Genomic DNA, 13,814 nt, shown 5'->3' with positions numbered 1-13,814 from the left:
GAGTGGGGGACACAAGAGTGATGACATGTTGAAAAACAAGTCTGCTGTAGGGACAAAGTCCAAGTACATGCTTACAGTACACAATGTTACCATAGAGGTGGTTTTGGGGTCCTATCCCAGCTATATCCGAACAGACTAATTGTCAAACAGATTTTCTGCATTGTCACCTTGTTTACAAGGTCACTCCAGCCCAAAATCAGTAATGTTTTTTTGGTCTGCCATGATTATCATATTTTGGGCCTCAGCATGGTACTCTGCAGCTCTGCCAATCTGAAGTATCCTATGGGCAACCTTGCAACATGCATGCCCCCTCATCTTGTGGCATGAATGATGCCTGAGCCTCTTTCTGACTTTGATCTTTGAGGCAATGTGTTGACAGTGAGCAAAGCCACACCCTGTTCAGGGCTCTCACATTTCCACATCTTATTACAGGTCACATTGTCAGCCCCCCTTATGCATGACAAGAAGGGCCCCCCCTCTGCAAGTCAGTATGTATTTGTTCCTCTCTGCAGCCCACCTCATTGCAAAATTCCTCCCACCATGAACAGTATTTCCTGTGCAAGCCTGCCATTTCATGTCTGGGCATTCATCATTGGATCATGCTCTGGCCCTCTCACCATTAGTGTTTGCATGTGCACCCAGTGCCACATGGAAATCATCAACATGCATAACCTCTTTCCCCCTGATTCCATGATTGACTCGACACATGTCCATGTAGAGGATGACATCTACATCATCTACTTTGATTGGCTGTGCCATGTGGTGGACCATGACAATGCCATGTACATATATGTCTGTGTGGTGGATAACAGCTGTCCCCTCAGTATTTGTCCTGAGGATGAGATTACAAATTTGTTGGAGGTGTTGGACATGTAAGCATCCCTCTTCAGGTTTGGATGCATAGGCTCATGTTCAATGTAGTGTGGACTGGCATTATCTGGCTGTCATGGCATCAGTGACTCTGTAGTTGTGGGTAAGGCACAAAGATAGTATGGCAACTTTGGCCATGGTTGATGCCATTGATGGCATCGAGACACTTGGGGGGCCAAGGATAACTGGGAGTATGGAATTTTACTGGTGTATTATGTTCACCCTTGCCTTTTGAATCACCTACATTGCACATGGAGATTGGCTGTTGAACCATACACCCTAAGGCTCTCTGTGCAGTATGTATTCCTCTGATGGCAGTATGACACACCCAGTGTGCATGTTGGGCCTCCACTGGCACAACATTTGGCCTGCCATGACTGCCATGTGTATGACTGCTGTTGCAATGCAAGCCCCCTGTTGATGGGAAATATAATGGTTATCAGTGGCATACTCTTCATGCCATTCCAACCCCTAAAGTGAGCACACATTCAGCCCCTCTATGCTCCTATGCTGATCTCCTATTAGGTTGGGATACAAAAGCATGCATTGCATGTGAGGGGCAAGCATATTCGATGTCCACCACCATCAACTTCATGGCCCCCCAGTGGGGCACAACACCTTCATATCTGGATATCATCTATGAGGTTCTTGGGCACTGCAATCTTCTTGGCATGTTCAACCTTGTGTCCACTTGTCAAGCTCATGTGGAGGTGGCACAGCAACATCTCAAGACTCACATCTGAAACATGGGGAGGGGTTTTTTCACTGACCTGATTGTCCTGCATGACATCTTGTGCACCTGTGATGGTGTTGTTTCAGGATCTATGGCCTCGCATCTTTTATTGCTGGCCAGCCATACATATTCTACCTTGTGGCTTCCTACTGACCTAGACATCTATGTTCGCTTTCAGTCAGAGAACCTCATAGCCCATCTTTTGGTTGGTCAGGGATATTGTCTGCATGAGCCTGCTTCTGTTGATGTGGCCATGTATGCAGGGACCTCCATCCATTCAGTACATGCTTTCTCAAAGGGTTGCTACAAGATTGATGTCATTATCTCAGTGAATGCTGCCTCCATCACACCTGTTTTCCAGTTTCACACCACCGCTGTCATGAACTTTGTCTCCACAGATCACATATTCTGCACTTATCCTGCTCTTACAATGTGGGCACACTCTCATGTCAATCCCACACTCCTCTATAATGGTGGACTGCACTGCAAGGCCATTGCCTCACTGTGGAAATACATGTCACATGGTTTCACATTCAAACTGTGTGTCAAGTCTCATAGGTTCAGGTATGTATGTCACAACAATACTCATGCTGTGACAGATAAAGGCTGTATGTGGGTTGATCCTGAGACATTTCTGCATGTCACTGTGACACAGCCAAAATTTTTCAACCATCTGGGCATCCTGGACCTACACTGGACATTGAGGGGCATGGTCTGTGGGATGGACACCACATTCCAACCACCATGCATGCTCGTGATTGACAGTGGGTCATAAGTCTGCTCACAAATCTTTGACCTTGTCTCATTGTCTTTGCCCCAGTGGTTTGCTTATTGAAAGAAGGAGCACCCTTGTAGAGGTTGAAGAGGAGTCTGACTGAGAATTTTTCTCACTCAAGAGACACAAATGATGATGGAATTGTATGTAGGGCAACTGCGATGTAGTGGATGTACTTGGGCTTTTATGTGCATTGTTGCCCATCGCTGTATGGATGTACATCATGTTGACAGATATTATATTAAATGATCTGCATCAAGTGCACCTCAATTCAATTTTACACACTTTACAACATCATGCCTTTCTGTTTACTGTGATATTCAGTGTTACACATCATCTTCCTTTATGCTACTTACATCTGTAGGCAGTCATTGTAAGGGGGTGATGGCATGGATTGCAGTGATTGACACACCCTGTGTGCATTTTTTGATGGCCTGTTGCCTGAACTACCAATGCCACTCTCACTGATCCCACACCCTCACTTCAGTGGATTCACAGGAGCAGCAACTGGCTTTCACAGGATGACCATGTCACAAATGACAGCCATGAAGACAGACTTCTTGTCCCTGCTGATTGAGTAGTGCATCAGTGCAAAGTGCACTTGAACAATGGCACCAGAGAGCTTGTGAGTGTAATCCAATGGGTCAATACTCTCACCATCAAGATCAAAGACTGGAAGAGGAGAGATATTGTGTGTCTCAGCTGCACATGCCAGTGCTCCTTTCAGGTGCTCCTGCACTGGCCAGTCCATTGTCCTCATCTCTGTTGACAGTGTCAGCATCAGCCTTGCCCACCAGTCACCTCAACCCACCATCGTCAACAGCTGTTTTGGGGTCAGTATCCATATTTTTCATCTGGAATTTGGTCTCAGTGTTGTTGTCTCCTGCGAGACAAACAGGTGTACCACAAAAAGTGTGTGATTCAGGTGAATGCAAACCTGGCCATGGGCTTCCCACATGCACAAGAGTATGGTCTCACCCTTTCATGATGGAATGAGCTTCTCTAAGGCTCACAAGTTAGCCATGACTGCTGGGAAGTCATGTCAGCTTGCACCATATACAGAATCATGCCAAATGGCAATTAGATTGCATGACAGCTTCATGTCAACAAACTCCTTGTTGAATGCATTTGATGGAAAAAAGCCACCCTCAAGTCCCATAAAAAAGCCCTGACAATCGATTTTGAAGATACCACTGAGTATCATCTTGACAATGTCATCCCCACTCCCTTTAATGACTGCTACATCACCAGATGGGCCCCCCATGAAAAATTCACCTCAACTTGCAATATTTGGTGTGGTCACATAAAATGCCATGTCACTCTGCTTCAGATCTTCTACAATTTTGGCTAGTGCTGGGGGCATGTCACTCTCTGTGGAAACCTCTGTTGCATCATCTACTGCATTCGAATCCAAGGCTGCATTGACAGTGGCCATCTCAGACTGCCTTCAGGCTCTATCAGTAGGTTCTGTGCTGGACATCATGGTCATCATCTGTAAGAGATGCTTTGTGGGTACCCTAAAGGTGTGAGGGCATATTTGAACTGTTTCTTTTAAGGGGGGGCATGGAATGTCAAACTCTGAGGGGCATTTGGGGAAAGGGGATGGGGCAATGTATAAAACAGGTGGTAAATCTGTCCTTTGCAAGTCTGACCACAAATGCCTGAGCTGTGGGGACACCTCACTTGCCAAGAAGTACTCAAGGCCATTCCCTCTGGTACATTGTCTCTGAAGTTGCAGAAGTGGGCTGATCTTGGTCCTGCAATCCTTCTGCTTCCTGAGGATGGCTGAGAGCACATTCATCTGGCAGCAGCTGCCAAAGATGACACCATGTTGAAGTGCAAATGGGAAGCCAATGCTGAGTGGCAGGTGCTGTTACATTTCACCCCTGTTTTCTCTTTTCTCCTTGCATTTACCTTGTGTTTGATCCATTGGACTGTCTTTCCTTTCTGAGCTGTCTTCTTGTTGATCCAATGGCTCTCTATTTCCACCACTAGCATTGTCTTCTCATTACATGCATAGAACATGTGTTTCCATTGTCCAACCAATGGCATAGTTACCTCATTATGTGCAGACACCTCATGGTCCATTCCCTGTACATTATTTAGTCTGTCGGCTCAAGTCCTGGAAACCCAGACTTGAGCTGCTCAATTATACACAGCACTTTCTCAGAACTTCACCCTCAGTGTCCCTAAACAGGACCACTCTTACTGGCATTGCCCCAAATCCTTTGTCATTTACAAAGGTTACTGCAGCCATTGCTCAGTAGAAACCCATAGTCTGCATTTGAACTCTCCCTATGACTTGACTTCAGTTGAGCATAACAAAAGCTCAAGTCTCCCAGCCTTTGGCCAAACTGGTCACTGTTTAGTGCACCACCACGAACCCCCAAAACAATCGATGTTGGGTGCCATTGTGACCCACTCAAGAAGAATCATCATCTGATGAAGAACAGGAGAGCACTGTCACCAACAGCTCCTCCAATGAACCCAAACAACCAGACAGAGGATTTACCTCAGGTATCCTCTCGAACCTCTTCACCCAGTCCCTTGCTACACTCAGTACTCCCATCCCACCAGTACCTGCCATCACTGTTCCTACACCCCCACCTCTGCCAACAACCATGATGTCCAGTTCATCATTGAAGGCAACAGTTGACACTATCGCCACCAAAGCCACTGAATTGAAGATTGGTGCCCCATCCAATTTTGATGGTGACCAGAAGAATGCTATGAGTTGGCTGTACTCTGTACAGACCTATCTCCTAGTAAATGAAGAAATTTACGACAATGACACCAAAAAAGTTGTCTATGCTCTGTCATATATGAAGAAAGGTGTTGCTCATTCCTGGGCAGCTACCTTCCAGAAGACTTCTCTGGAAAAGAACCCCCCAAGCTTCAGCACCTTCACCAATTTTATGAAAGACTTCAAAAGTTCTCTCACCTCCTCCAACACTGCTGGTGCTGCAATTACCAAACTACACACCATGAAACAGAAAGAATCAGTGGAACAATACATCACTGATTTCAGAACTGCTGCCACTGACTCAACCATCATGGAAGACATTGCATTGATCGAGTTCTTTTCTCAAGGACTCAAACCTTTCATTGCAAACTGAATCCACATGATGGAGACCACCCCCACCAAGATCACCAAATGGTATACTCAGGCATAAAAGTTCGATGCAAAGTGGAGGAAGTTAAATGAACTTTCTGGAAAGAAAGAAAAAAGGACATTCTACCCCAAGAACAACCTTGTTAAAGAAAAAGATCCAATCGCCATGGACATGGATGGAGTGAGACTCCCCAAAGAAGAAAGAGACCATCACATCAAAGAAGGAAGATGTTTCGGTTGTGGAAACAAAGGACATCTCTCTCGAGAATGTCCTGAAAAAGGGAAAATTCCCTAGAAAAAGGTGAAGAAAATCTGCAAAATTGTGGAGGTTGAAGAAAGCAATGATGAAGAAAAAGCTGCTGGACCATCTATCACTCTGGTAAACATTGCTAGAGCATTTGGAAAGGGTTTTTAAATGGGAACTCTGTGTTGATGCCAGAAGTTCCCAAAACCAAGGACAGTTCTGTTTCTGTTGCACCTGTACTAGTATCTTCCACTCCAGATCATACTATGCAAATTCCAATCTCCCTCTATGCATCAGAAAGAACTGAGAAAGTTGTCAAAACTACTGCACTGGTTGATTCTGGTGCAGAAATCTCTTGTATTGATTGGGGATTTGTGTGAAAGCATCAGATCCCTACCCAATGACTTGCTGAACCCATCCTCACAAAAAACACAGATGGAACTCAGAACTCCAAGGGAAAAATCCTGTTTTCCACCACTCTCTATTTTAAAATCAAAGAAGTTGTCCACCAAACCTTCTTCCATGTCATCAATTGTGGAATGGAAAATGTCATCCTAGGTCTCCCTTGGCTTCAAGAAAATAACCCTGTCATTGATTGGAGAATGGGAACCCTCTCCATTGATGAAAAGACTGACAGGTCTAAGGAACTGAAACACAATATTTCTTCTATTGCGATTGAGGAACCTACTATAAACCTTGTGTCCCCAGTGGAAAAGAAAGGGGTAAACAAGTTTATGGATTATGAAGAACCTGAAGATGAAACCATCCATGCACACTTCATCATGTCAGTTGGAAAACTTGTAGAGGAAGCAAAGAAGGTTAATCTGAACAACAGTCTTCTTTGAAAAATCACCATGGCCACTGAGTTAGCCCAGGAAGAACATAAGAAGAAGCCAAAACCTGTTCTCCCTGAAGACTACAAAGAGTTCACTTCAGTTTTTGAAAAACCCTCTGATGGAGTCCTTCCTCCATCATGACCATATGATCATGCTATCAACCTTGATGAGGACTTTGTCCCAAAGGTGGCAAAAGCATACCTGCTCTCTCCCTTGGAAAGAGAGTCTGCAGAAAAGTTCATTGAAGAGAACCTTTGTGAAGGAAAAATCCACCTGTCAAAATCCCCCCAAGCCACACCCTTCTTCTTTGTAGGAAAGAAAGATGGCTCCCTCCACCCTTGTCAAGACTACCAATATCTGAACAAAAATACCATGAATGATTCCTATCCCCTTCCCCTCATTTCAGATCTCATCAATAAACTCAAGGGAGCATCTATTTCCACAAAGATGGATGTATGATTGGGCTATAACAATGTCCATATCAAAGAAGGTGACCAATGGAAAGCCACATTCATCATGCACAAAGGGCTTTTCGAACCAACCATTACATTCTTCGGGCTGTGTAACTCTCCTGCCACTTTCCAATGCTTCATGAATGACTTGTTCTGAGACATGATCGCTGAAGGTTGGTTGATCATCCATATGGATGATCTCCTCATCTTTTCTACCAACCCTGAAGAACACAAACAAAGAACTTGTTGTGTCCTTGAACAAATGAAGGAGTTGTCACTTCCTCTCAAGTTAGAGAAGTGTCATTTTGATCTAGCCAAGGTTGAATACCTTGGGATGATCATTAAGGAAAATACCATTGCCAAATGGCTGGTCCCAAAAAAGGTCAAAGATGTGTGATCCTTTCTAGGGTTTGCAAATTTCTATAGAAGATTCATCCCATACTACTCAGACATTGCCCAACCTCTAATAGACCTCACCAAGAAAATGGTCACCTGGAGTTGGTCTGAGAAATGCCAGAACACCTTCAACATCCTAAAATGAATCTTCATGGCACAACTGACTCTCCAAATGCCTGATACTTCCCAGCCATTTGCTATAACCACTGATGCATCCAAGTATGTGACTGGAGGTGGTCTCCTCCAGGAAGATTCAAATGGGCAATGGCAACCTTGCGCCTTCCTCTCCCAGTCATTTAACCCTGCTGAAAGAAATTATGACATCTATGACAGAGAACTGTTAGGGGTTACTCAAGGATTGAAAGCTTGGAGACACTATCTCCATGGCTCCCCATTTCTGGCCAAAGTGTTCACTGATCACAAGAACTTGACCTACATTAAGGCACCCCAGAACTTGAACTGTCACCAGGCATGCTGGCTGCTTGACCTCACAGACTTTGATCTGCAACTTGAACATGTCCCAGGAAAAGACCTGGCCACCCCTGATGTGTTGTCCTGCCAACCTGACCATGTTCCTGATGATGATGATGATGAAGACAACAAGACACTGTTTGTCAATCTCATTGATATGAGTCTCACTGACAAAGTGGTGACTTCTTCTATGAAGGATCCCATGGTCCAAATGGCACTTTGTGCCATAGAAAATGTCAATATGCCACTCCCATTCAAGTCCCATCTCTCTGACTGGCAGTTTGACAATGGAGTGGAGTGTTACTTTACAGAAATTGGGTTTACATCCCAGATGACCTGTCCCTCCACTGAATTGTGGTATCCAATCACCATGATCACCCTTCTGCAGGACACCCCAGTGTCTTGAAAACTTGCAAGCTCATCTTGTCTGAGTTCTGGTGGCCTGGACTTGCTTCCTTTGTCTGCAAGTATGTTGAAGGCTGTGCTGTATGCCAGCAAAACAAGGTTAACACCCACCCAATGATGCCACCCCTCACACCCATACCCTTGACCTTGACACACCCCTTCCAACAGATCTCCTGTGATCTGGTCACCAACCTCCCCCTTTCCAAAGGTTACAACTCTCTCTTGGTCGTGGTAGACCATGGGCTTACAAAGGGGGTAGTTTTAACACCCACTAGGAAAACCACCTCTGCCATGGATATCGCAACCCTCTTCTTCAAGAAGGTCCACTCCTGCTTTGGACTGTATGACAAAATCATTTCTGATAGAGGACCCCAGTTTGCCTCTGCCTTTGCAAAGGAACTTGCTTCCCTCCTTGGGTATTCCCTTGCCTTGTCTATGGCATATCATCCTCAAACCAATGGAGAGACAGAATGTGTTAACCAGGAGGTAGAAATGTATCTCTGAATCTTCTGCCAGAACAATCCTACCTCATGGGTAGACAACCTCCCCATGGCAGAGTTTGCACATAATCACTGCCCTCATTCCATCATGCATCAATCCCCATTTTATCTCATGTATGGATATGAACCAAAACTGCTTCCATCCCTTATCATGGAAACCCACCTTCCCACCACTGAGTCCAGACTCAATGAACTCTGAAAAGCTAGAGAGGAAGCCCTAGTGGCACATGATCTAGCCAGAAATGTAATGAAGAACTGCTCATCACAACCCTTCTCCCCATTCCAGAAGGGAGATAAAGTTTGGCTCAAAGCCCAAAACTTAAAATGTTCCTACAAAAATAGAAAGATTGCTCCTAAATGAGAAGGACCCTTCATCATTTCAGAAGTACTATCTCCAATCACCTACCACCTCATGGTCCCTGCATGATGGAAGATACATAATGTCTTCCATGCTTCTCTCCTATCGCCCTATCACAAAAATGATGTCCATGGACCAAACTTTCTGGCTCCACTCCCTGATTTGATTGATGAAGAAGAAGAATACAAGGTAGAGGCAATAGTCAGCCATAAAAGGTCTGGCCAGGGACACACCTTTTTAATCAAATGGAAGGGTTACCCTTCTTCCAAAAACTTGTGGCAAAAAGAAACACACCTTGAACATGTGGATGATATGCTCTCTGCATATAAGAAACAATTCCCCAAGGACTTTCCCCCTCAGAAACAACCCACTCAACAGACTACTCATACTGTCAGAAAACTCTCTGTCAAAATGCCTCCTCATCATTACACTTACCCTTGCAAACCTTCTCGCCATCACACTCCATTCACTCAACAACAACAACAACCTGCTAGCAATCAAATGATCACTTTGTACCAACTCTTCATCATTGGCACCATCTATCATGAAGTCAATGAGAACTCTCCTCTCGACCTTGTTTACCACACAACCATCCAAGCCCTCAGGCTTGAAGAATTGTCTAGATACATAAATCAACAGAACCCTCTTCTGTCCCCCACCCACACCATCCTTAATAAAATCACCTATGAACAAGTTCCCCTGCTTCTTTGACTTTTTGATGTCTTAGGGGGAGCTGACCTTATTTACAACATCTGTCAGTACCCTACATTGATTGCCCCTCCTCCTCCTGGGTCTAGAAGACCTCCAACTACTACCTCCCCTCCAATGTCCTCCATGTTGTCCTCCCCTCCAGCATTGTCCCTGTCTTCCTCCTGTTCTTCCCACTCATCCCACTCTCTCAGAAGAGCTGATCGACCTCACACCTGTTGTCTGTCCAGTGCTGCCCCACAACCCTGCAAGTCTCATGACTCTCCATCTGAGGTAGACCCTGAGACCACCTTTGGCATGTCCAGAGCTGAACTTGACTACACTCTAAACATTGTTGAGACCCTTGCCCAACTACCCTCATCCCCTGTCTTGAATGCTATGGCTGAGGTTGATTGCCCTCTTACTCCTTCTGATCCACATTATCACCAAATGTGTTATGTCTGTCACCATCTTGGGCATATCTGCATCAACTGTGGACTCTATGAATGTCCCCTTTGTCACACCACTCACCCTGGGCATACTCAAGCCCAATGCCTATCTTTGCACCCTTGTTGCACTCTGCAAGGAAGAATTTCCACTCCAGGAGTGGTAGATGATCATACCCTTGTTGGGAGTGAGGATGACGATTTGTATGATAACAATTTTGACTTTGACAACTCCGCCATCAGCAATATGACCAGAGAACCTTATGGAGAGTAATTGAAGTCAGAGACTTCAAGGCTTAGAAGGGGGGTAATGTTACATTTCACCCCTGTTTTCTCTTTTCTCCTTGCATTTACCTTGTGTTTGATCTGTTGGACTGTCTTTCCTTTCCGAGCTGTCTTCTTGTTGATCTGATGGCTCTCTATTTCCACCACTAGCATTGTCTTCTCGTTACATGCATAGAACACGTGTCACCATTGTCCAACCAATGGTGTAGTTACCTCATTACATGCAGATGCCTCATGGTCCATTCCCTGTACATTATTTAGTCTGTCGGCTCAAGTCCTGGAAACCCAGACTTGAGCTGCTCAATTATACACAGCACTTTCTCAGAACTTCACCCTCAGTGTCCCTAAACAGGACCACTCTTACTGGCATTGCCCCAAATCCTTTGTCATTTACAAAGGTTACTGCAGCTGTTGCTCAGTAGAAACCCATAGTCTGCATTTGAGCTCTCCCTATGACTTGACTTCAGTCAAGCATAACAGGCACAGTTCAGAGCAAAATGTCTGAGATGGGGGGTACCCTCTGTGCCGAAGGTGAGCATTATCAAACACAATGAAGTTGATAGTGTGGACATGCACCTGTACATGCAATTGCCTACCATGCAAGAGACACAGAATTGCATTGTGAGATTCATTGATGTGACTGGTAACAATGCACTACGACATGCAACCTGCATTGTCTGTGCTTGGGAAACCATGGGAAAGGATGGAGAGATGCAAATCATGATAGACATACCCAACATACAACAACATTTATGTCCACAGAAAGCCCATCTGGCTCACTCACTATGGTACGGTCTTCTAATATTGGGGGCACATGTGGACAATGCTGGCCATGGGTGGGCATGTCACAATTGCCTCAGGGCCTTGCATGCAAACTGCTTACCATGTCTGGCCCTCAACAACAACCTATGGATTGGGTAGCTGCCTCTTGTTCTGCACAGGCTGACATTTGTAGAGACTCTCCTCATTGCATGTCACTATCCCTGTTGTTACATGTTCAAGTTATACCCAAGGGACAGATTGTGCTCCTTCAACCCTAGACATCTGCAGTGGGCAATGGCCAGTAATGTGACACTACATGAAATCAACAGTTCAGCTATCACAGACATGGTGCAGGGACATATGTTACCTCACACTGTGCACTCTATGAGCAACATTCTCACAGTCACTTTCATGGGCACCAAATGGCTACCAATGAACTGGCTAAACCTCACCTTCTGCATCCATCAAGACACAATATGCAAAGCACTGCAATGGTTGCAAGAAAACAATAACATCTATGGTGACATTGACATTTCTGAGCAACAAATTAATGAACTTCCCAATGATGATGTACCTCCTGAAATTGAGGCCATGATTCACCTAGAAGATGACAAGCTCACCACTGTCCATGAGCAAGAAGGCTATGCAATGTCTGATGGGATTGATTGTGAGAGTATGTCCCCTCCAATGTCTCATTGTTGTAACAGTTGTCTTACCTACTGCACTCCATATCTCACAGACATGTCACCTGAGACCACTGACTTAATGGTGGGGGACAATGATGCTGAGGTGATACTGGATGACAGCATCAATGGAATTGACAATGGTGGTAAGTGTTCATGTATCCTGCCAATGGTTTGAGCAGTCATCAATGTGGTTGGTTAGGAGATGTCTTACCTCTGCATGTACTTGCTGTAAGCAATACAGACCTCATGAAGATGTCATCTTTGGAGCTAATGGCACATGCTCTGGCCAACTTGAATGATTCAATGCAAGAGGGTGGTTATGTTGTGTGCCATGGTACCACACCTATCACTGATTTTGGGTCTGATGCTGTGAAGAATGGGTGTCCCAATCCACTTGCAGCTGCTTTCCCCACCCTCTTTCCATATGGAATTGGGGGGATCAAGGATGATTGGTTGACAAAGTTGAGCCTGCATGAACATTGTCAATGGGTGTTGCAATATCATGACAAATGGTTTGCTACTCACCACTCATTCCCATTTGTCATGTTCACTCTCATTCAAAAGCAGGATGTGATGCACTTGGCACACCTTCAGATGCAACAAAAGGACTTTGAACAGGATGCATTGGCATTGTCTTTGATCACTGTCAATGACCCCAAAAAGGTGGAAGTTGAAGAGGCTAGACATCAATGCATAACAAATGCATGAGTCCATGCACTACACCATCATGTGACAGCTGCCAATGGCCATGTCAAGGGCTCAGACAACACTCATGCACAATACTTTGGCATGATTTGGGGAATGTGTCTTGTGTTTGGTGGGCCATTGCTGTGGCTAACAATCAACCCCATTGATATTCATGATCCCATCATCCAGGTGTTTGTGGGCAAAGAGATTGATATGGACAACTTTAACTCCTCTCTGGGGCCTAACAGTAACTGCTGTGTGGAGAACATTGCTTCAAATCCATATGCTGCAGCTCTTTTTTTCAACTTCATTATCCACCAAGTGTTGGATACTCTGTTTGGGATACAGAAGAGGGGTAGTCAGACAACTAGTCACATGGGTGTCCTTGGATGTCTCAGTGCATATTTTGGCATGGTAGAGGTGCAGGGCAGAGGTTTGCTTCATATCCACATGCTCTTATGGCTGGCTCACACCCCAAATGCGAACAAGATGCAGGCCTTGTTGCAACAGGAGTCTTTTTGTGAACAGATTCACTCATACATCTTGACCAATATCTGTGCCCACCTCGATGACCTCACACCAAACAACATCATCAATATGCCCAGGGATCCTCAACTTGCATACTCTCACCCCCCCGACCCATGTGTTTCAGCCTGGTCAGTCATCAATTGTCAATTTGAATGCCAGCTAGTCAGATCCCAGCAACTTCATTCTTGCTCTAGAGCAACATGTCTGTGCATGCACAATGGTGAACTCCTTTGCAAGAGAAGAGCACCCTGACCTTTAAATGCCCAGGACTTCATCAATGAGTGAGGAAACTGGGGTCCAAGGTGGATGCATGGTTACATCAATGTGTATTGCCCATCATTGTTAACAGTGATGCATTGCAACAATGACTTGAAAATCAACACCAATGGTGCTGATACAAAGGATGTCAGGTTTTACATCACTGCCTATGTGATGAAAAAGCAAAGGAAGTTGCACAACTTATCTGCATTGATGGCATCAACACTACCATATCACCATGAAAATTCTTCAATATGATGATGTGTGAGAATGCAACCACTTACTACTGTACTGCTGCATCAATGTGATCAATCGAGAGACAG

At 44.9% G+C, this 13,814-nt stretch overlaps 1 protein-coding gene across 1 annotated transcript; it reads left to right on the top strand.

Annotated features, from left to right (window-relative positions):
- Window positions 1-1,742: 1,742 nt before the first annotated feature.
- F5J12DRAFT_681327 (uncharacterized protein) lies at window positions 1,743-2,144 on the top strand (the record flags this gene model as incomplete). The annotated part of the gene is made up of 1 exon (XM_051740253.1): window positions 1,743-2,144. A coding segment is annotated over one exon (402 nt), but the record flags the coding sequence as incomplete, so codon positions are not given.
- Window positions 2,145-13,814: the final 11,670 nt, after the last annotated feature.

The sequence above is a fragment of the Pisolithus orientalis genome (genome assembly GCF_024613125.1).
Source record: "Pisolithus orientalis strain OTSU chromosome Unknown F5J12scaffold_1, whole genome shotgun sequence".
Lineage (NCBI taxonomy): Eukaryota > Fungi > Basidiomycota > Agaricomycetes > Boletales > Pisolithaceae > Pisolithus > Pisolithus orientalis.
The sequence above is the reverse complement of the archived record's forward strand: the minus strand, read 5'-3'. Positions and strand labels throughout refer to the sequence as shown.